We start from the raw sequence: 21,473 nt of genomic DNA on the forward strand, positions 1-21,473 counted from the left end.
CAGTCAATGAGTTTTGTAACAATTTTTAATACAAAAGTCTGGACGCACTCAAGGTGCTACTAGTACCCAACATTAGGAACATTTCCCTTCAATAAGCTTCCCTTCAATAGAACCAATGTAAAGTTCCCCTCCTCACTAAAGAGACAATCACATGCAGTCATAGACAGAATTTTGTTAATCCAAGTTTGAAGTGAATACAAAAACCTCCATTTGAAGTCACAAGGACTCAGGGCTGCTACTTGAAACACGTTGGTGGTTTTTGTGCTTACTTGAAACTTTTATTAACATTTTTTAAGAATTCTGTCTGTGACTGCACCTGTGATTGACTATTTAGTGAGGAAGGGAGGGTCTGGAGCCTCCTTACTATACTTACTTTCTTGCTCTTTTTCAGGACCAGCCATGGTACAGTTCCAATTATTACCATCAACTTGTTACCCTGTATATATTTGTTAATTTTCCTTTTTTGTTGTAACAAACCATTGTTACTCTGAATTCTCTGCAATATACAGTATATTTTTATATCTTTTCTGGGTACGTTTGCAGAGATTACTTCCAGTTTATCAACATAACTGAAGAGACTCTTGAGCTCTAAGATTTTGGATATTCCTTTCCCTGATGTAATTATTAAAGATCCCTCTATCAAACTGGAACTTTACATTGGATCTCCTGAAGAGAATTTTGTTGTGACTGTTCCTAATCTTGGGTACTAGTACCACCTTGAGTGCTTTCAGACTTTTGTATTTGTGTTTGATTTTTGGTTTTGGTTGCCATTTGCAATCATTTAGGCTGCATATCTAGGTGTGCCAGTACTTGTTCCATTTCTTGTATTTTATTTTGTCTTAACAAATTTGCAACAGTAGGATGTCACCGATCTTCCAAAACAGGCTATTTCTAGCCCAATCCTTAAGCACACTTGAAACAAAAAAGTATTTGTTAAGTCAGGCTGACCAGGCAAATTCAAAAAGAATGCCATGCGCGCCAGCCACTATCACACAGCCAATAGCGAGTTACACACAACAAAGCAGTTCCAGATACTGATGTGTCCTCATATACTATTGTTGCAGTCACGGCAAACAGCCCTTCTCGATGCAACACTTGTGTGCAACTGAGTCTGAATCTGTATATGAAGTGTGAAACCCTTGCAGGGAATCAGCCAGCACAGCCCCAGAAGGAGAAGGAGCCATCGCCCCTAACTGAAACCCCTGTGGTTTGACTTTATTTTTACATGTTTTTTATTAACTGGCCCAGCAGCCCCACCTCTTGCTGGGATTGGCGATGTGACGGGGTAGGTAACATTTTGCCAGTATGTGCAGCGGTGTGGTTCACAATCACCAACCTCACAACCACCATATTTGAGGTGGCAGCAGGGTCTGCGCTCAATGCTATTGAGGTGTGAGCGCTGCCTGTCATAATGATAAGTCATTGAGGGAGTCAGGTAGGGGCCTTCCCCAGCTAGAGAAGGCAGCCCAAAACCTGTAGCAGCAGTAGAGGTCGGCAAAGTAATCGCTGACCCTGCCTCTTCCATTTTGGAGGAGGCAGAGAGGGCATGCAGGCTTATTTCAACCTGGCCCTTTCACACTGCATAGTTACCTGGGTTGCCACGCGTTTACGTGCAATAACCCGGGTTATTGCAGAAAGTGTGAAAGGAGTATAATAGTCATTTCTACTATCCATTTTAATTTGCATAATTAATTAAAACTATTCCTATTTTAAACTTAAATAAGTACCCATGGGAGTCTAATTTACTGTATGTCCTAATTAAGTCAGGGACATTGGAGCTGTTTTTATTTCTTGTGTTTCAATGTTCCAATTGCATTGGTTTATGTGCACATATAAATGTAATACATTTAAAAGACATGCAACTATTGTTCTGCAGGGCTGGAAATGCTCTGTGAGCACCCCTTCAACAGGAAAACATACCATAAGTCTGTTTCCACTGAAGTACATTAGTGTATCTTTGTATAGTTTGTGGTTGTTCTTGTATTACACATTACTACCAATAGTCCTTATTTAGTATAGTTCATGTGTGTCTAGATAGCTCCACCCATCACTTGGAGTAAAAATTACCTTAATGCTGTGCCTTTTTCATGCTCAGAAATTATTCTTATAATACTGTTAACAAATATACAAAGAAACATAAAAAAAAGATGCAGCTCATATTTTAGAGCCTGTTCACCAATGATTTTTTTTCAGTGTTCAAGAAGTCTTGAAAACACCTGGAACCTCATACACATTACTCACTACAAAGTAGTTCTTACCAAGACACTCTAAAGAATAGATGAAAAAGGGGATTTTCCTCCAATATTGGCAGTAAAGAGCAATTATGATATACTGTGAAAACACCTTAAAATGCCGCAAAATGCTTTGAAAATAAGCTACAAATTGTTTTGAAGTTTGGTTGAAAGTTGTAATGGCATAGAGATGGCTCAAGTCCAGCTAGAAATGTCTGTCATACAACATTTTATGCACTTTTTTTACTATTTGTATTAAATGTTCCCAATGTACCTTGCCAATATTCTCTCATTCTTCTTATACTGTAGAGTCACTTCTGTTTACACATGCTGTAGCTGGTTATTTAAAAAAAAATCTTTGTGTAACATTACACAACAGTAAGATGTAAGATGACATTTAGAAGTTGTTACATAAAATGGCATCTGCCAGGCAAATATGAAACAAAGGACATGAATACCTGTTAATGCTATAGCTGGTAAATCTTTGAATTAACTCCCATTTCCAATACAGTGTTGGAAGATCCAACATAATCCCTGACACTGAATACAAAATGCTAATACAACTTGTACCTACTTAACCATTGCATTTACCTGTGCTGAATTCATTAAGTGATGTGATTAAATGGCAAAAAAAAATATCAAACAAGACTGGTTCTGGTAACATAGTGCTCAACATTTTAATACATTGTTAAATACAATAAAAAGAGACATTAACACAATTTTGCATTTGTCAACCCCCCATTTTCCCTTCAAAATATTGTGAGCTATGTAACTTTGTGTTATAACTATACATGGGCCTGGCAGGTGGTCTATTTATACTTTATATTAGTATTTACTGTGCTCAGTTAGAATATTTAAAATCTGCATATACAGTATTAGTATATCTGGACTCCTATAAATATTTGTTGCATTGTTATTATTATTATTATTATTATTACTATTATAATAATACAATAATGTTTCAACAAAAATTATTAAATTACATTATTTTTGTTAAACAAAATACGTACTGTAATATTTTTTATATGTTGATACAGTTAGAAGTACATTCAAAGTATAAACAAAACTATCTTTTGTGATATAAATTGTGATATAATTCTGTGGATATTACGAATTACAATGCCATATTTATCATCTTTAAAATTGCAAAAATGTCTGAAATATAGAGTGTACAATGTATATTCAAAGGTATTTTAAAAATGCAAAAAGGGCAGTTGGTAGGAAATTACTGTATTACGTATGTAATAGGAACTTGAATTGCACCTAAACATACATAGTCTCTAATGTATAGCAATACAATTAATATAAATTATATTTACATTTTCATATTTCTTTTTAAGGTCTTGGAACTGGAAATGTGTTCTGTGTATTCAATGGAGATGGTATCAAAGTAATCCAACCTGTAGAATGTGAATATCAGAGACATATTAAAACTACCGAAAAAATTTTTGGAACCCAGGTAATTTTAATTTCCAAAATATGTGTTGTTTTTAGAGATATGATGTTGAATAAAAAGATAATAAAACTGAAAAAATATGCAGAAATTGCTACTTATTCTGAAAATATGTTTTATTCTCTATAAGTAGTCATTTTGTAGGTCTTAATTAATTAATTTGTGAAATGAAAAGCAATTTACTCTTGTTAGATTAAAACAAATTAAATATTGTCGTTTGACACTTTTACATTATTATTTTTTTATATTCTTTGTGAAGAAGAAAAACAGACATTTGAACATTTAGGAAAGTCAGAAGCATAAAAAGGTTTATACATATTTCTTATACTTCTTGCTAGTAAATTATTGTTAGTTTTTTTAATACATATTGAAAGTCAGGTTTAGATTTTTTCACATACTATTATAAATTAAGCAACACACTTTGCAGTACTCTTTCTATTATTTGAGAAATTCAGAATTTTTATATCCTGGTTCAAATAGAACAGTACTTGTTTTTTTAACAAACTTTTTGTTTTACACATTTTACATTCCAGGATATATATATATATATATATATATATATATTTATAATGTAATAGAATTGGGGTAGGAGGTCCCTCTCCTGGGGTAGTGTACATATGGCACACCAGTCCAGAGTTTTCGTGCAAGCTAGCCGCAACTAATTTTTATTGTGCCGTATAAAATGGAAGGCATGAAAATAAATCCTAGCCCATCTGGGCACTAACTAAACAATATATTTACATTTCCTCTCTCAAAGTGGTAGGGCCTACTGCCTTCACCAAAAACATATGCACACCCCCAGGATCCATTATCCAGCTTTTACCAAAAGCCCAAACTCTAGTCTTTTTAGCAATATAGACTTTTCCTGGGGGTTTAAAACACATAGGCCAGAAATCTTGGACAAACATATCTGCCATCTACCACTTTACCATTGCTTCTATCACGATATATATATATATATATATATATATATATATATATATATATATATGTAGATATAAAACACTAATCCACTGCACTCACTAGATTTGGGGTGCAACATGGTGCATGACCATATTGTTTAAATAGAAATCACAGGGGCTCTGCACTCATCATAATAATTAACAATAATAATAATAAACAGTGGTGTTTGGTTCATGAATTGATCAATGCATTTAGCTTGCAGCCCTCATGAAGGGACCCCACTTTACTGCAAGTCCCTACTCATCTATTGCTTAGAATTATAACATGGAAATTGCTATCACATTAGTGTTACACTCAAGGTATGCTACTGTATCTGGTTTAAAGCTCACAGCAACTTTGCTTTTAAAGGTGAGACAGTCACCTAGTACACCTGTTGCAAAGCACCTAGGAAAACAACTAACACAAGCTATATGAAACAGGTTAAAAGGGGTGCATGAGAAAATGTGATAACAAAAAGATTAATTGAAAAATGTATCAAATAAACAAAAGCACTAATCCTCGGAATTCATCATTCCTAGATTTGGGGTGCAAGGTAGTATGTGACCACATTGTTTAAATAGAAATCACAGTGGCTCTGCACTCACCATACTAACTAACAATGTTAATAATAAACAGTGGGTTTTGGTTCATGAATTGATCAATGCATTTAAGCTTCCCGTCCCCCGTCATATATATATATATATATATATATATATAACAAATCCTTCATACAGTTGTGCAAAATAAAACATTTATAGTACAGTACCACATAAGCCATCAGTTATAAAACTGCAACCTTTTTTTAAGTGTAGTAGTTCCTACTGAAATGGCTAATGCATTATTTAAATTAGCTGTTGATGTGGGATGAAGCAACTCTTTTGCTATTTCCATGTGACCATTCAAATTAAGTAAGACACATTGGGAGCTGGCATTATCTTCCACTGTTGCATTATGTCACAGAAAGTTTGCCAGCAGCTCAGTGAGAATGTTCTTGCCAGTGCAGGATAAATTAATAATCTCATTTATATTTATGGATATTTATAGCTGGCCAGAATAATGCCTAATGTAATGTGCATACAAAAACAAGATGCATTTAGAATAAACTATATACACATGTGTAGATTGATGGAACAGTAATTGTAATATAGTTTCTGTTGTGTCAGGGTGACAGATGCTAGTAGCCTATAGGCCGGATACAGGTCTTTTTGTGTTCCCTATTTTCATTGAAAGCTCCATATACTTTGCTGAATGATAATTTTTTTTGGCCTGCAAACATGTTATATAATTTTATTTAATCAATATCCCAGTACTAAGAAACAAAATCCTATGTCCAAAACATAGCGTACCAAGGTCTATCCTAATAGCTCAATGGTCAGAGTAGAATTTCCATAGCCACATTTTCATGTATCCATGCAGTCTCATGGTACTAATGAACCCTATATATAGTAAGTGCAAACCTGTTACTTCTCTGTTTCATATCAATACTTGCATGTAATTTTATTCAAATATGAGGGAACTCTCTATCTGATGAGCTTCTTCATCTCATGACATAGGATACAATTCCAAACAGTGTGTCACACAGGAAGAGTGTGCAAATTACTCTAGTAGCAGACATGTCCTCACATCTCAGACCTCTTTACATGTACTCTGACATATCCTTTGATGGATGTAGTTACGAGACCGGCGCCTGTGATGCCGCTGGTTTGAATCCTGACAGGGGAAGCCAAATAAGGGACATAAGATAGGTGTCAAAATACCGATGACAATCTTGATCCTGATGGGGAGGGTTAGGTTTAGGCATGAAGGTGGGAAAATTAGGTTTAGGCACTAATGGGTAGGGTTATGGTGCAGGTTGGGGAGGGTTAGGGTGAGGCTAGAAAAAGGGAGGGTTAGCGTTAGGGGGAGAATAGGGGGGGCAAGTATACTTACCTGATCCCTGTTGTGATACCAACCATCGGGATGTGCTGCTGTTGGTATTTTTACAGGAGGCATCCCGACAGCTGGAATTACATACCGACTTCATCCTTTACTTCTTACAATACTGCTTTTTTTCTCCATCTTTTTAAGTCTTACCCTTTTATCTAACATTACTACTGAAATTCAGTAACTCATTAACTGCATCAAATACATCATTTTTTAACACCTTGATTAGACTGTAACTCTATGCTCTAGATAAATTTTCCACCTGGTACCCTATTTGCATTATTTGTACCCCCAACATTTGCAAAGCAATATATTTGTAATGACTATAATTGATAATAGATTAAATGTTTAGGAGCCACTATATATAAAAGCAATACATGTGCTATAAATAAGATTTTAAAAATGATACAATAATACAGTGGTTCCCAAACTGCTACCTAGGGTGCCACAGCGCGGCACTGGCCAGTGACTTGAAGGGGACAAATGGAGAGATACGGAGGGCACAATGGGTGAGAGATGGAGGGGGCAATAGGAGAGAGATGTAGGGGACAGTGGGCAAGAAAAGCACAGTTTTTCTCAATTTTTTTTTATATACTTATTATGTTATTTTAACCGTAATTAATGGGACTGCTCAGTAATGATTTTGGCTTAGGGCTGCCTTGAAAAAATGCAGAGCCTAAAGGTGCCTCGAACTGAGAATGTTTGGGAACCACTGCAGTAATACAATGAAAAATGTAAAATTAACAATAAAACTATAGTCCTCACATGCATTCTCTCATGGGGATACATGTATAGTCTTTTTCATTTTTTTAAGCACTATCCTCCTGTGATTCTTGGGGCTACAGATCCCTATGACACTGCTTTCCCTATATTTCTAATTATCACCTGGATGTCTTACACTGTCATTTCAGAAAATGAAGTACCCCAGAACACCACAGAGAGAACCCATGTAGAGATTTATTGATTTAGTTTAAGATCCTTTGCAGCTGGTAATTCCCTAAGTAGTTTACTTAGACCTGTGATTATCAATTAATTCCAGTTTTTCTATGGGGCAGTTACTTCACTTTTGTAGTATTTTAACTATGGGAGCAGAGAGGGGGAGAAGAGACAAAGTACCTGGGCTCCAGCCTGTGGGGAGGTGTGGTCATGTCCCTAATATGGTGTGGCTACACCTATTATAGAAGCATATTAAGAGAGTTTTGGTATTCATAGTGGGATGTGGTAATGGCCACACTTCTTAGTACCTTGCTCCAACAGATCTCTGGGCAGCCTTGTTTTTAGTGTATCTATTATTAAGTCCAATATGTTTTGGAAAGTAATGTGTACTGTAGTTCTTGCTAGGATTAATACATGTTAAGGTTTATAGTTTATAACATAAAATCTATATAAAATTGAATGATAGAGATAGATCTGGAGTAAGTAAAAATATTTTTAAAAGTGATGCCTGCAGAATAATACCACGGTCGTAGTTACAAGACCAAAATAGAGGTCTACAGATTGGAAGAATGAGCTACATCCAACATGTGTCAACTTCTCCATTCTCTGAGCAAATTAAAGTTTTATTGCCCATTTTCTCGCTATTGCACTACATCGTTTTTATTCATTTGGGAGTACTTATGAAGCCAATGATTCCTAGTGGACTTCATTGACTTACTGTCAAATTACGTTTGTAGAATTACAACCAAAATCTGAAGAAAACATTGCTTTTGTTGTTCCTATGAGAACTATTTTTGACTGTAGTTTCAAAAATGAAACTTTTAAAGCACAATGTAGCTCTGAATCAAATGTGTTGTAAATAAAAAGCTCTATACTATATATACTTTTTTATTTTCTGAAACAATTTTCTGAAACAAACTGTATATCTGCATTTAAAATGCTCATTTGCAGTTGAGAGAATGATTTTGATGCTTTTGCATTGACATAAAAATACTTTGAAAATAAAATAAAAAAGTTTATACTGGCACTGGCGCTCACCTTGTGATTTAAGTATAACCTGTGAATTGGTTTAATTGGCTGCAGCTGCCAGCCTAAGAAAGCTGTGTATTATTTCCAAAAGTATAAACTAAAGAAAACTTATGTCCAGGCGTCCAACTCATCTCCCATGAAAGCTGGGCAATATACTTGTGGCGGGAGGGACGACCACAGCCAATCCAGGTACCTTACAGGCTTACTGCATACGGTCCGTTATTACGCTGGGCATTGGAACCTGAAATCTATTATTTTTTTCTAATACAAAGGAACACTCTAAACATCCACTGAAAGGAGCAGAAACAATAATCATTACTTGAAGTATATAACTGTCTTATCAGGAATATTCCAATGTAGAACGTTCACATAATATAAATATAACTTATATGTGAATACTATTATCCATTATCTATTTTTGCACAGAGAGATACCAGCTACCAATTTCGGGACATTGTTACATTATTTTTTGATACAGTTGCTTTGGAAAATAACACACTTTAAACTGTATCAATCTTCTGTGTATTTTATATTGTTTTGTATGAACATTTGCATATTTTATATGTATGGGAGTGTGGCAATAAATTTGTTTATATATTGAATACCTATATTAGATTGTAAAGGGATTGCGCAGCCAGTTTACTTTAGTTTATACTTTGAAAGCAACCATATGGTAATATTAAATATTGATTTAAAATATTATTATTATCAGTTACTTATATAGCGCACACATTCTGCAGCACTTTACAGAGAATATTTGACCATTCACATCAGTCCCTGCCCCAGTGGAGCTTACACTCTATATTTCCCTTCCACATGTACACGCACTTACACACTAGGGTTAATTTGTGTTGGGAGCCAATTAACCTACAAGTATATTTTTGGAGTGTGGGAGGAAACCGGAGTACCCAGAGGAAACCCATGCAAGCACAGGGAGAATATACAAACTCCACACAGTTAGGGCCGAGGTGGGAATCGAACCCACGACCTCAGTGCTGTGAGGCAGTAATGCTAACCATTACACCGTCTGTGCTGCATCTCAAGAGAAGAATACTCATTTATACACATTTAATTATTGGAAATCATAGTTAACATTCTGTTTACAGTTACAGACTCTATGTGTGTTCTACTACACTCCTGAATGCATGGTTTGTTTGCATTTGTGACACAAGTTATATATGCATCTGATACTATTTCATTGAGGGATATTGATTCACATTGCTCAAAGGTGAAATCAGCACTATAGCTATAATAACCAGATTGCTTTAAATTCCTAACTTGCAGTTGACAGATTGAAGTTAATTGTTGATTGGCTGCAATCACTTTAGTGCAGATTTTCACCTTTAAGCAATGTTCTCAAAACCACAATAAAGGTCATTTTCAAAATGTAAAACATGCAAACACTCAGAGCTTTTACACTAATTGCATAAATGATCTTATTTGTCCTAGCTTTTTCACATTTGTGCTCCCAGGGATTCCTGCTCTTGTGGATTACTGAGCCAGCCTGGAAATACAAGATCTTTAATGAGAACACCGCTACACAGGGAAAATCCTCCTCCCAAAGATTCCTCTTGGCCCCTTTGATCTCAATGGTCTCATCCCATGAAACAAAGTACTATTTTAAATGTGGATGGATTCATGTGCCTAGATGAAGTCAAGAAAGAACACAATAGATTTAAAACATGTGCCTCAATACCTTTAAAAATTGTATAACAAGTGGGGTGACTTCAATTTGAAGTGAGGTGAATAACGCCAGGAAGTTGGCCCTGGAAATATTCAATTCACCATGCAGTTTAGTCTGACTAAAACCACTTACTGTACGTCGGAGAATGTCAGTTTTTGTGACTTTACCTTCATGTTTAGTCAGCTGCAAAGCTATTAGTGCCACGCCAAGCCTGTGGAACTTCTTATCGCACCCTCAAGAGGGTGCAAGAAGAAGTCCATTAGTTGCCCTAAAAGTGCACTGAATTGAATAATTCTGGTACTCAGTTGAATCAACCCTAAAGATTGAGAAGAAGGAGGGTGCACAAGATTCACATACTCAATGTAGATTCTTACTATCCTTTATTAAGAATTAATGGTCATTAATCTATATAATTAGTGATAAAGCAAGAGTTTTGGACCTAGCTCCACCTAATTTGACATGGTGGTGTAGTTTGACCAGGATTAGGTTTTTGCCTAGGTTTGAACTTTGTCAGGGCCACACTGTCACATAATTGCTAAAAATGGGGGCACTCTTAAATGACACAGGTTCCAGGGCTGGCTTCAGTGGAAATTGAAAGATAATGCAACAAAAGTATGCTTTTCACCTCAGTCTGAGCAAACTTGATGACTTCTGCAAGTTCATATTAAATCCAGAGCCTCTGTGTTTGCATGCAAGGGCCTAACCAGGTGTTTGAGACCTGCCCCAGGCTGGGTGGGAGTGTGGCCTAATTGCACTGTTGTGGCCATGTCCTCTTAGAAAAAACCTTTTTGCAGTGCTTCGCGCACTGTGGAGGGGGATGCTGTCAGCCCCTCAGCCTAGTGCAAATCCAGAAAGGTAGCACTTTCCCCCCACAGGCAGAGGAGACTGCTGCTGCTGCTCTGCAGCTGCAAACAGTCTCCCATTGCAGCACAGCACACAGCAGCATGTGCTGGGATGCTGACAGGCAAGTGGGAGGGGGGTATCGTCAGACCCGGGGCCCCACCAGGCCCCTCCAACAAGCACAGGCCTGGGTAATTAGTGCCTACTCCCTGCCTCTCTGCACTCCTGATCATAACTAGAACTTTGTGGGCCACATAGAAATATCTTAAAAGGAACCCCCAGAGATAAAAAAAGCAGATTTGCCCACACACAGAGGACCTCATTCAGAGTCGGTCGTTGCGGCCGCATGGTCGTACGCCACCGATGTTCGCTATACTGCGCATGTGTAAAGTTCGCAATGCGCGTGCGCAAACTAGCCGCTACGATCAGAAATTTCTCTCTCCTTGAACACAGCCAGGTCGGTAGTTTGAGTGACAGAATGAGGCGTTTGTGGGTTGTAAGAGGGGAAGGTGCTTGAAAACGGGGGAGTGGAGATCCAAACGCAGGCGTGTCTAATTATGCAAACGGCATTTTATGGGAGTGCATACGGTTTATGGGAGTGCATAATTAACAAAGTAGCGTCATGGCACATGTGACATGGGAGGTTTTTACACTGACATGATCGTAGAGCTTAAGAGAGGGTATGGTCAACCTTATGCTCTATGACCAGTTTCGATGGTTCCCGATGGTCTCGATTAATCCTTATATGCCCAGAGATGACATGCAATGCGTACGAGAAGGGGGCGTATTTTTTTGAATTCCGACCGCTTCCTCCCCTTGGTCGGCCAGCTACCGATCCGAACTTAGGGACGCAACTTGCGAGGGAATCATTTGAATATCCGGCCCCTTTTCCCATACGACTGTGCGGCCGCTTCGACCGACTCTGAATGAGGTCCAGAGTCCATTCATGTTATGCCACACAGAACCCAATCAGATTCTGCCACACACAGTAGTAATCCTTATACACATGGCATGCAGTAGTAGTACCACTTATACATTGTGCTACACAGTAATGCCCCTTACACTATACAGTAATGCCCCTTACATATTATACCACTCAGGAATGCCCTTTACAGATTATGCTACATAGTAGTAGTGCCTCATAGAACACATTATTCCAAACAACAGTAGTGCTCCTTACACATTATGCCTTCCCCAGAAACTCACCTCCCCGTGTCCCTCCAGCAGCCTTTAACCTCCTCCTGTGTGCCATCAGCAACTAACAGGTGTGGATTTGGGGCTGGGCCATCAGCTAAAAATAGCTGGTGCTCCGGCAGGCAGTGGCAGACATGGACAGAAAGCACTGGCACTATTTAAATCTGGCGCTGGTTGTGAGCCAATCGGAGCTCATGGACGGGCAGCCAATCAGGAGCTGTCACTGCTGGTTGGCTGGAAGTCTGTGAGCTCTGACACCCGGACCCCCCCTCAATGGCCCTGACTGGACTGGCCCACCTTGTGTTCATGACTGGGTGCAGGGTGAGCAGCAGGCCACAGAGGCAGCTTGGGCACCATAGGAGCAGCATCCCTTGCACCCATGTTAGTTACGCCACTGTTTGCAAACAGTAGGGTCCTTTTCAGGATCAATGGAATGGGGCTATGTGTGAGGACAATGTAACAAATAAAGGCTGCAGATGTTGTTCAGGGTCCAGTCTTCAACCTGGGCAATGCCGGGTATCCCGTCTAGTATCTAATAAATAGGGGATGTGCTCCCAAGAATAAAGGTATATTCTTATCAAGGTACTGTACACTACAGAAAAAAATTATAATATGGTGCATTCATAAGAAGCAACAAATGTTTTCTAACTATAACTATTATGAATTAATTTACTAAAAGTGAACTATGAAATATTGTTATTTTTCATATTATTATCCTCTAACTCACATGATCAGCAATTGCTCAATAACAACCTTGAAGATTATTTAGATGCTAAACATGTCTGGTCTCATCTTTTATCCATGCCAGGAGTGTGTTGATGATATATTTTTAGGAACTCAGCCATCCCTGATGTTTTTATTCTGGAACTTTGTATGTTCTAACAAAAGATCCCACATCTTTGACTTTATGTGATACATTTCTATAAACAAATTATGTTTCAGCTTGAATGAATATCACTTTTTCTTTATATATACTATTATACTGGTCCGCCACTCTTCATCCAATATATATTTTTCTAGGGGGGCTCCATCTGTAACTTGGCTTCAGTTATGACTTTTATGTAAGAGATGCACTTCTTGTCTGGACCAAAAAGTCACCTGGTACAACAAAATACAGTTAAATATATTCCTATATGGAATGCCAACATACTATGTGTATTAATATATTTGGACTCAATCTAGATTCCTTAAAGGAACATAATAAAGTTTGCTTCTCTGCATAATTCCATATTTTACTATGACTTGAGTTGACAGTGAGTGTTTACAATGAGAAATAGCTGCTACTCCTTAAACCGCCCACCACCCACCATGGGTTCTCTTACCTCTACTTATTAATTAGCAAACTGAAAGTATCTAGATATTTACTTTAGTTTTTTATATTTTAAGATGTGCTTGTCTAGAAGTTTTATTATAATTCTTCATCTCTCGTATGCCCGTTCTTTGAATGTTCCCCATTTTGAAGAGATCATGGACTGAATAACCAAAAGATAGTCAGTTGTTGGATTTCACTCAGCAGCACAGACTATATCAGCATATAAGTGTATTAACTTTGTAGAAGATCAGTGTCCGGTCCATTCATATAAGTACAGTATGTTAGTGAACACAGGACTGCATGGGTCATGTGATGATGTTAGGAAGGTGTGGACAGGAAGGAAATGACAACTGAGAGATATATTCTTGAAGGAACAGGGTTGCGAAACAGCTAACAGTAGTTATGGATGTTCTTGACAAACTGACGTAGGAATATTGTACTTAATTTTGAGTGACTAGTTGATATATTAAAGTAATGTAAATGCTATTTCTTTTGCTTTGCTCAAGGATGAAGTATGTCCAAAGATAGAAGGAGAAGAAACTCAAAGCTGTGTTTGGGCATCTGCTGTAAATGTCAAGGACAAATTCATATATGTGGCTCAACCTAAACTAAACAGGGTTCTCCTCGTTGATGTTCAGGCACAAAAAGTTGTTCAGGTACTGTGCAATACCTTGTTTTTCCTTCATATCAATATTGTGACTAACATTAAATGTATAATTACATTATGAAAGTTAAGTGTTGAAGAATAATTTCACTTATATTTTGTTGTTGAAAATTACTAATTGTTGGTAACCATGAATATCTTGTAGAGGTTATACTTACTTAAATATTATATTTATACCCTTAGTCAATATAAAATAACATCAAAGTAAATCAACCTACTCTGACCAACAGATGGTGCTGTCTTTATTTCAACATTTAACACTTTTGGTTTATCCCCCACATATATTAGTCACTTTTATTGTGTAAGTGAATGGGGTTAAATGTGAAATGAACGGGATTTAAATGTGATTTACTACAACATCAGCACCATAATGAATCTCAAAATATGCATTAAAGTCTACTTGATAATAGTGGAAAAAAGAAGAACTGGCAGGCCATTAAGATATATTTATTAGAACACTAGCTTTCAGGTGTAGGGATAACGTTTAATGCATGTAATATACTTACATGTAATGTAATGTACTTACACCAACCACTGCACAGAAATATATAGACAATGCTTGAAATAGACAAATCAATTTAAAAAAGTAATTTATGGGTGATGTTTTCATGGCTAATATTAAGCATTACAAGCTTTCATTGTACTTTAGTTCCCACACATGGCCTTTTAACCCAGGGAATGGTAAAGATTAAGCTTATACAGTAAGCTTCAATAGCACTCCAACTTATTTTAATAAGAAAGATAATATATTTTATTAAATTTGATATATGTTTAACATTTCAAGATTAGTTTCAAATTAGTACAAGTCAAGTTATAGGGTGCTGTGAGTTACTGCATACTAATATTTAGTTTTCCACCATTTTATCTTTTCTTTTTCCTAACCACTAAACAGTATTGTGCTCTATCACAAGTTACTATTAAAATGAAATTAAAGCTGGGGAGTGAGAGAAGTGTGACCACATTGTGCTCCCAAACATTTGTTGATCCAGTCTGCACTTACCAAATACACTATTCATGCTTTTAGCTCTACTTCCCACTGTACGCTGGATTAAAAACAGGGCAAGTTACTTACAGGTGTGGTATGGCATGCCGATGGATCACATGCCAGCAGACCAAATAGTGAAAGTGAAAGACAGAAGAGTTAAAATGCTGAACGGGGCTTGTAAGTACCCTAACCCTCTCCTCTTCCCATCCCAACCCTAACTCTCCCTTAGTGGTGCCTAACCCTAAGACCCCTGGGGTGGTGTCAAACCCGAAGACTCCCGGGGTGGTGCATAACCCAAAGACTCCCGAGGTGGTGCCTATCCCTAAGACTCTGGGGTGGTGCCTAACCCTAAAACTACCTTTGTGATGCCAAACCCTAAGACCCCCTGTGGTGCTTAAACCTAACCCCCCCTTCCGCAGCTAATTGCTAGCATTGCCCGCTAAACTATGATTGGGATAATGGCTAGTCGGGTTTTCGTCATCTGGATTCTGTTAGGCGTCGGTATTTAGACATTGGCATCTAGACGCCTTTCGGTCTTTAGCTGTCTGTATTATGTCTGGTGGTATATCATCCTACAGTATGGTGACTACATCCCTTACTTACACCTATTGCAAAATGTGTCAGCACTGAAGATATTTGAAATAAAGCTGTAATCATGTGGAGGTATTTTCCTTTACACTGCATACCTACTTTTAGTACATCCATTAATTGTTAGCCTTCAAAAGCCAAACATAGCAATAGCTTACATTCAATTACATAGCACATTTATGAGGTCTTTTATATTAGGTATCATGCAGTTTAGGTTTATTGGTGTTTTAATAATACACAGGAGTACTGTATGTGGCATCCAGAGGTAGTCATGTTCCAATGTTTGTCTTCCACTTGAACTGGGTGATTGTATAGAGCTAAAAAAGGTATTTCTACCCTGCTACGATTAAGTAAAGATAGGTTTTCTGCAAGTACATAATAGTCCCTGGGCTATTAATGCACATTTGTACTTCATTGTGGCTGTTTTTTTAGTGTTTTTAAAATTAGATAGTGTTCCAAGGTACATTCTTTGAATCCTTAATCTGATGTCATTTGACCTGAAAGGTTAGCTTTGTTTTGCTTACAGAGTAACACAGTTCAGCCAGTGCAGATATTTCATTTTGAATGTCAAAATCTTTTCCCATCAGAGAGACTTCAGACTATATTTCAGCATTACTCCAGCTCATTCTAAACCGATTTTAAGTCTGAAGTTATAAGCCTGTAGAAATAAATGAACTTATATTAGGTGCATCTGTGCTGTTCAGTGTTTGGGAAATTGCATAGTCTTGTTAATGCCTGTGTTTTATTACAAGTTGTAACACGTTCTGAGTGTGCCTATCCATCACATTTTTGTGGCAGGAATCAATATTGAACACTGTAAATTAATGCAATACATGTGATATTTTATTCAGGCTTTATTGATTAGAACTGAAATCAACTATCTGGTTCCCAAATTTAGCACATGCTAGTTGCTTTGTAATTAATCTTGCCATGATTTTCTGAAAATTAGAACATTCTCTGTGTTTTGGAAGAGTTGTTTTTTAATGTTATTTTTCTTTTGTGTGTAAGACATTATGCAATTTAACTGCACTTGACAGTATGTTTGCTAAAAGTTTTGGAACATTGTAATTCTGGAAAATTTACAGCACTATAAAAATACATTTGCTGTTGACTAAAGTTTAGAAATGCTTGTAAATGTTCGGAGATTTATTATGCCTATTGCTTATCACCATAGTCATAGAATAAAGAGAAAACTGTATGCATTACGAGCACAAACCCATATGAGATATTGAAAATATTTTTCCGCTAGTGTAATTGTGCCAGATTAACATCTGGGCTAATGAAACAGCAGCTTTATTAACAGTCATTTATAAAAAAAGGCATGGTTTTTATGTGAAATATACATATTTCTTTGTTGTGTTTGTGTATAAACAATAGGGATGTAGTTATTATACCTACCATAGGGATGCCGGCTGCCGAATTCCCTGTGCCGGAATCCCGAATTGCGGACAGAAGACCTGCACCGGAATTCCGACATGAGTGGACATGTTGACGCCGGAATCTTGACAGCCGGCATCCCAATCATAAGTATAGTGGGCGCCGTTAGCTGTTAGCCATGGGGGGAGGGTTAGGTTTAGACACCCTGAAGGGTTTAGAGTTAGGTGGCAGGAGGGGGTCGTTAGGGTTAGGCTGCGGACAGGGGGGGGTAGGTTTAGGCACAGCCAGTGGCGTTAGGGTTAGGCACTAAGGGGGAAGGGTTAGGTTTAGATACTAAGGAGGGAGGGTTAGGTTTAGCCACTTACCAGTAGGGTTATGGTTAGGGTTCGGGGTAGAGAGGGTTCGGGTTAGGATGCAGAAAAGGAGGATTAGGGTGTTAAGGAGAGAGTGTTAGGATACTTACCTAACCCCTGTCGGGATACCAAGCATCAAGGTGCCACTGTCGGTCTTTTGACAGACAGCGTCCCAACATCCGGGATCCCATACCTAACCCTAAAAAATATATATGTATAAATTCATATACAGACATGTCTGGAAACACTTGTGACTCGTTGACACTTACAGAGGCAGAATAGTGGAGGAGTGGGTGAAGCAAAGAATGGAAACGCAGAGCACTATCAATTACAATATCAATTAATATATTGCAAATATATGATAGCAGTTCCTAAACACAGGGTCAATCCAAAAGAGTTGTCAGAGATATGAAACAATAAATAATAGGAAAATATCATACAAATTAATTGTAAAAATTATTACTAACTACAATAATTTGTCCCACATGGAGTGATAATAACATGACTGATAACATGATTACTAGATATCAATTTAAAAATAAAAAAATATATAAAAAATATACATACAGTCAGGTGCATAAATATTGGGACATTGACAGAATTTTCATATTTTGGCCTCTATTCACCACCACAATGGCTTTGAAATGAAACAAACAAGATGTGCTTTAACTGCAGACTTTCAGATTTAATTTGAGGGTATTACATCTAAATCAGGTGAACGGTGTAGGAATTACAATGGTTTCTATATGTGCCTCCCACTTTTTAAGGGGCCAAAAGTAATGGGACTATCAACTCAAAAGCTATTTCGTGGACAGGTGTGGGCTATTCCCTCGTTATTTCATTATCAATTAAGCAGGTAAAAGGTCTAGAGTTGATTCTAAGTGTGACATTTGCATTTGGAATCAGTTGCTGTCGACTCTCAATATGAGATCCAAAGAGCTGTCACTATCAGTGAAGCAAGCCATCATTAGGCTGGAAAATCAAAACAAACCCATCAGAGAGATAGCAAAAACATTAGGTGTGGCCAAATCAACTGTTTGGAACATTCTTAAAAAGAAAGAATGCACCGGAGAGCTCAGCAATACCAAAAGACCTGGAAGACCACGGAAAACAACTGTGGTGGATGACAGAAGAATTATTTCCCTGGTGAAGAAAAACACCTTCACAACAGTTGGCCAAATCAAGAACACTCTCCAGGAGGTAGGTGTATATTTGTCAAAGTCAACAATCAAGAGAAGACTTCACAAGAGTGAATATAGAGGGTTCACCACAAGATGTAAACCATTGGTGAGCCTCAAAAACAGGAAGACCAGATTAGAGTTTGCCAAACAACATCTAAAAAAGCCATTACAGTTCTGGAACAACATCCTATGGACAGATGAGACAAAGATCAACTTGTACCAGAATGATGGGAAGAGAAGAGTATGGAGAAGGAAAGGAACTGCTCATGATCCAAAACATACCACCTCATCAGTGAAGCATGGTGGTGGTAGTGTCATGGCATGGGCATGTATGGCTGCCAATGGAACTGGTTCCCTTGTATTTATTGATGATGTGACTGCTAACAAAAGCAGCAGAATTAATTCTGAAGTGTTTCGGGCAATATTATATGCTCATATTCAGTCAAATGCTTCAGAACTCATTGGACGGCGCTTCACAGTGCAGATGGACAATGACCCAAAGCATACTGCAAAAGCAACCAAAGAGTTTTTTAAGGCTTAAAAGTGGAATGTTATGCAATGGCCAAGTCAATCCCCTGACCTGAATCCGATTGAGCATGCATTTCACTTGATGAAGACAAAACTGAAGGGAAAATCCCCAAGCACAAGCAGGAACTGAAGACATTTGCAGTAGAGGCCTGGCAGAGCATCACCAGGGATGAAACCCAGCGTCTGGTGATGTCTATGCATTCCAGACTTCAGGCTGTAATTGCCTGCAAAGGATTTGCAACAAAGTATTAAAAAGTGAAAGTTAGATTTAGGATTGTTTAGTTTGTCCCTTTACTTTTGGCCCCTTAAAAAGTGGGAGGCACATATAGAAACCATTGTAATTCCTACACCGTTCACCTGATTTGGATGTAATTACCCTCAAATTAAATCTGAAAGTCTGCAGATAAAGCACATCTTGTTTGTTTCACTTCAAAGCCATTGTGGTGGGGAATAGAGGCCAAAATATGAAAATTCTGTCAATGTCCCAATATTTATGCACCTGACTGTATATAGATGACACACTAAAAGTACAATAAATGTATAAACTAGGAGTTATTTGTAAGATAACATTTTCTCATTATTTATTAAAGTATAGAAAGGGTGCGACTGAGTTAGACCTGGACACAGCAGCACATATACCTCTTGCCAGTCGTATCTCTTGCGAATGCCATACATAACTTTAAAGTGTTAAAAATAACTGATGAAATTTGATAAAAGTTTAGATGCTCCCAAGAGTGAACTAAGCACCAGTGATGTCAGCCTGGGCTGGTTACTGCTATTGCTCCCACAATTGCAACAATTAATCCACGCTATGAACACTGGTGCAAATGTCACTTTTGGGTGAGGTTGCAACATTTATTATTTAATTAACTTTTTATTTTTAAAAATTTTACATTAAAATGCCAATCATCATCATTATCAAGTTGATAGTGATAACTACATCTTGTTATGCTTTAGTCATTCAGACACATTTAACGAGCTGTGCTGAGTTGCACATATATTAAGATACGTGCAACTTAGAATATGTGCATAAGTGCAACAGATTTCAAGCCTGTTTTTTGGTCGCAAATGTGTTCAAACACATAGGGCCAAATGTAATAGGGTGAGAGTTTAGAAAATGTGAGAGTTTAGCAGTAAACTCTCACATTGGTTGAGTTTTATCTTCAAAATGGGAAAACATCTGAATGAGATTTTAAATCGTGAGAGTTTTTTAAGTCTAAAAAAACATGCAAGTTCGCTCTGTTAATTTGTTTATGGACTCTATTACATTGGCAAAGTTTAAAAAGTGTCAGAAACTCACACTTTTCTAAACTCTCACCCTATTACATTTGGCCCATAATCTGGACTTAATGTAGTTTAATGTAGTCTTTGAGAGAATGTATATATAAACAACTCACTTAACCACCATGCTTATACAGATAGAGCACAAATTGTTTAGACAAAGAGCATGATTGATGCCTCCAAGGTGAGAATGACCTGTCTTATTTCCATACTAATATCAATACTCAGTTGTAAAACTATTGATGTGCTGAGGTTTAGAGGTGAATGACAAACTAATGCATTGTTTATTACAACAAATTGTACATAATCTTTTTGTACAATAAATCAATGTACCCCAGTTCTAGGTGAATATATGCAGTTATTAACTTTTAATGGAAAAATTATTACACTTGTTGGCTATGTAAATAATATTTTTTTATTTTATTGAAGCAATATGTATTACAGCAAGATCCAACAATATGAAATATTACCATACATAAACAACAGTTAGCCATAAAATAAAACAAGTAAAAATAGTCATGTGTCAAAGAATATACCTAACAGTATAGGTCAGTAATCACAATAGAATGTACAAATACAGAAGATTTAAATTATTTATTGATTTTCAATAGTATTTTGAAGTATGAAACCCCAGAAATAATTTTCATTTCATTTGCAGAATTTGGATGCAAGCATGTGAATTATATAGAATTTTGCATATCTTTTTTTCCTGCTAATCAGGAATTCACAATTATGAATTGAAGAATCTTGATTAGCCTTAACCAGTCTTAAAAAGTGTTTGTGTGAAATCAAAATGGCACTACACACTGCCTCAATACATGGATGACCCTTTAAATGTGCGCTCTCCATCCTTTTGTCTAATTTTTATGATCTCATTCAAGAAATCAGAATTGCTTTTTGCAGTTACACAGAACTAGGAGCAGTTCACACTTAATAGGAGTTTCCTCCTTTCCCCCAGCTCTTCCCAACTTT

General features: G+C 37.2%; 1 protein-coding gene across 2 annotated transcripts in view; it reads left to right on the forward strand.

Moving 5' to 3' along the window:
* Window positions 1–21,473, forward strand: part of FSTL5 (follistatin like 5) — a 658,814-nt gene that overhangs the window by 581,228 nt on the left and 56,113 nt on the right. For both annotated transcript variants that reach the window (XM_088475339.1, XM_088475340.1), the window contains 2 exons: window positions 3,572–3,690; window positions 14,051–14,200. In XM_088475339.1, the coding sequence (XP_088331465.1) occupies window positions 3,572–3,690; window positions 14,051–14,200 (269 nt within the window). The remainder of the gene's footprint in view (window positions 1–3,571; window positions 3,691–14,050; window positions 14,201–21,473) is intronic.

The sequence above is a fragment of the Taudactylus pleione genome, unplaced genomic scaffold, assembly GCF_031769625.1.
Source record: "Taudactylus pleione unplaced genomic scaffold, aTauple2 ptg000170l, whole genome shotgun sequence".
Taxonomy (NCBI): Eukaryota; Metazoa; Chordata; class Amphibia; order Anura; family Myobatrachidae; genus Taudactylus; species Taudactylus pleione.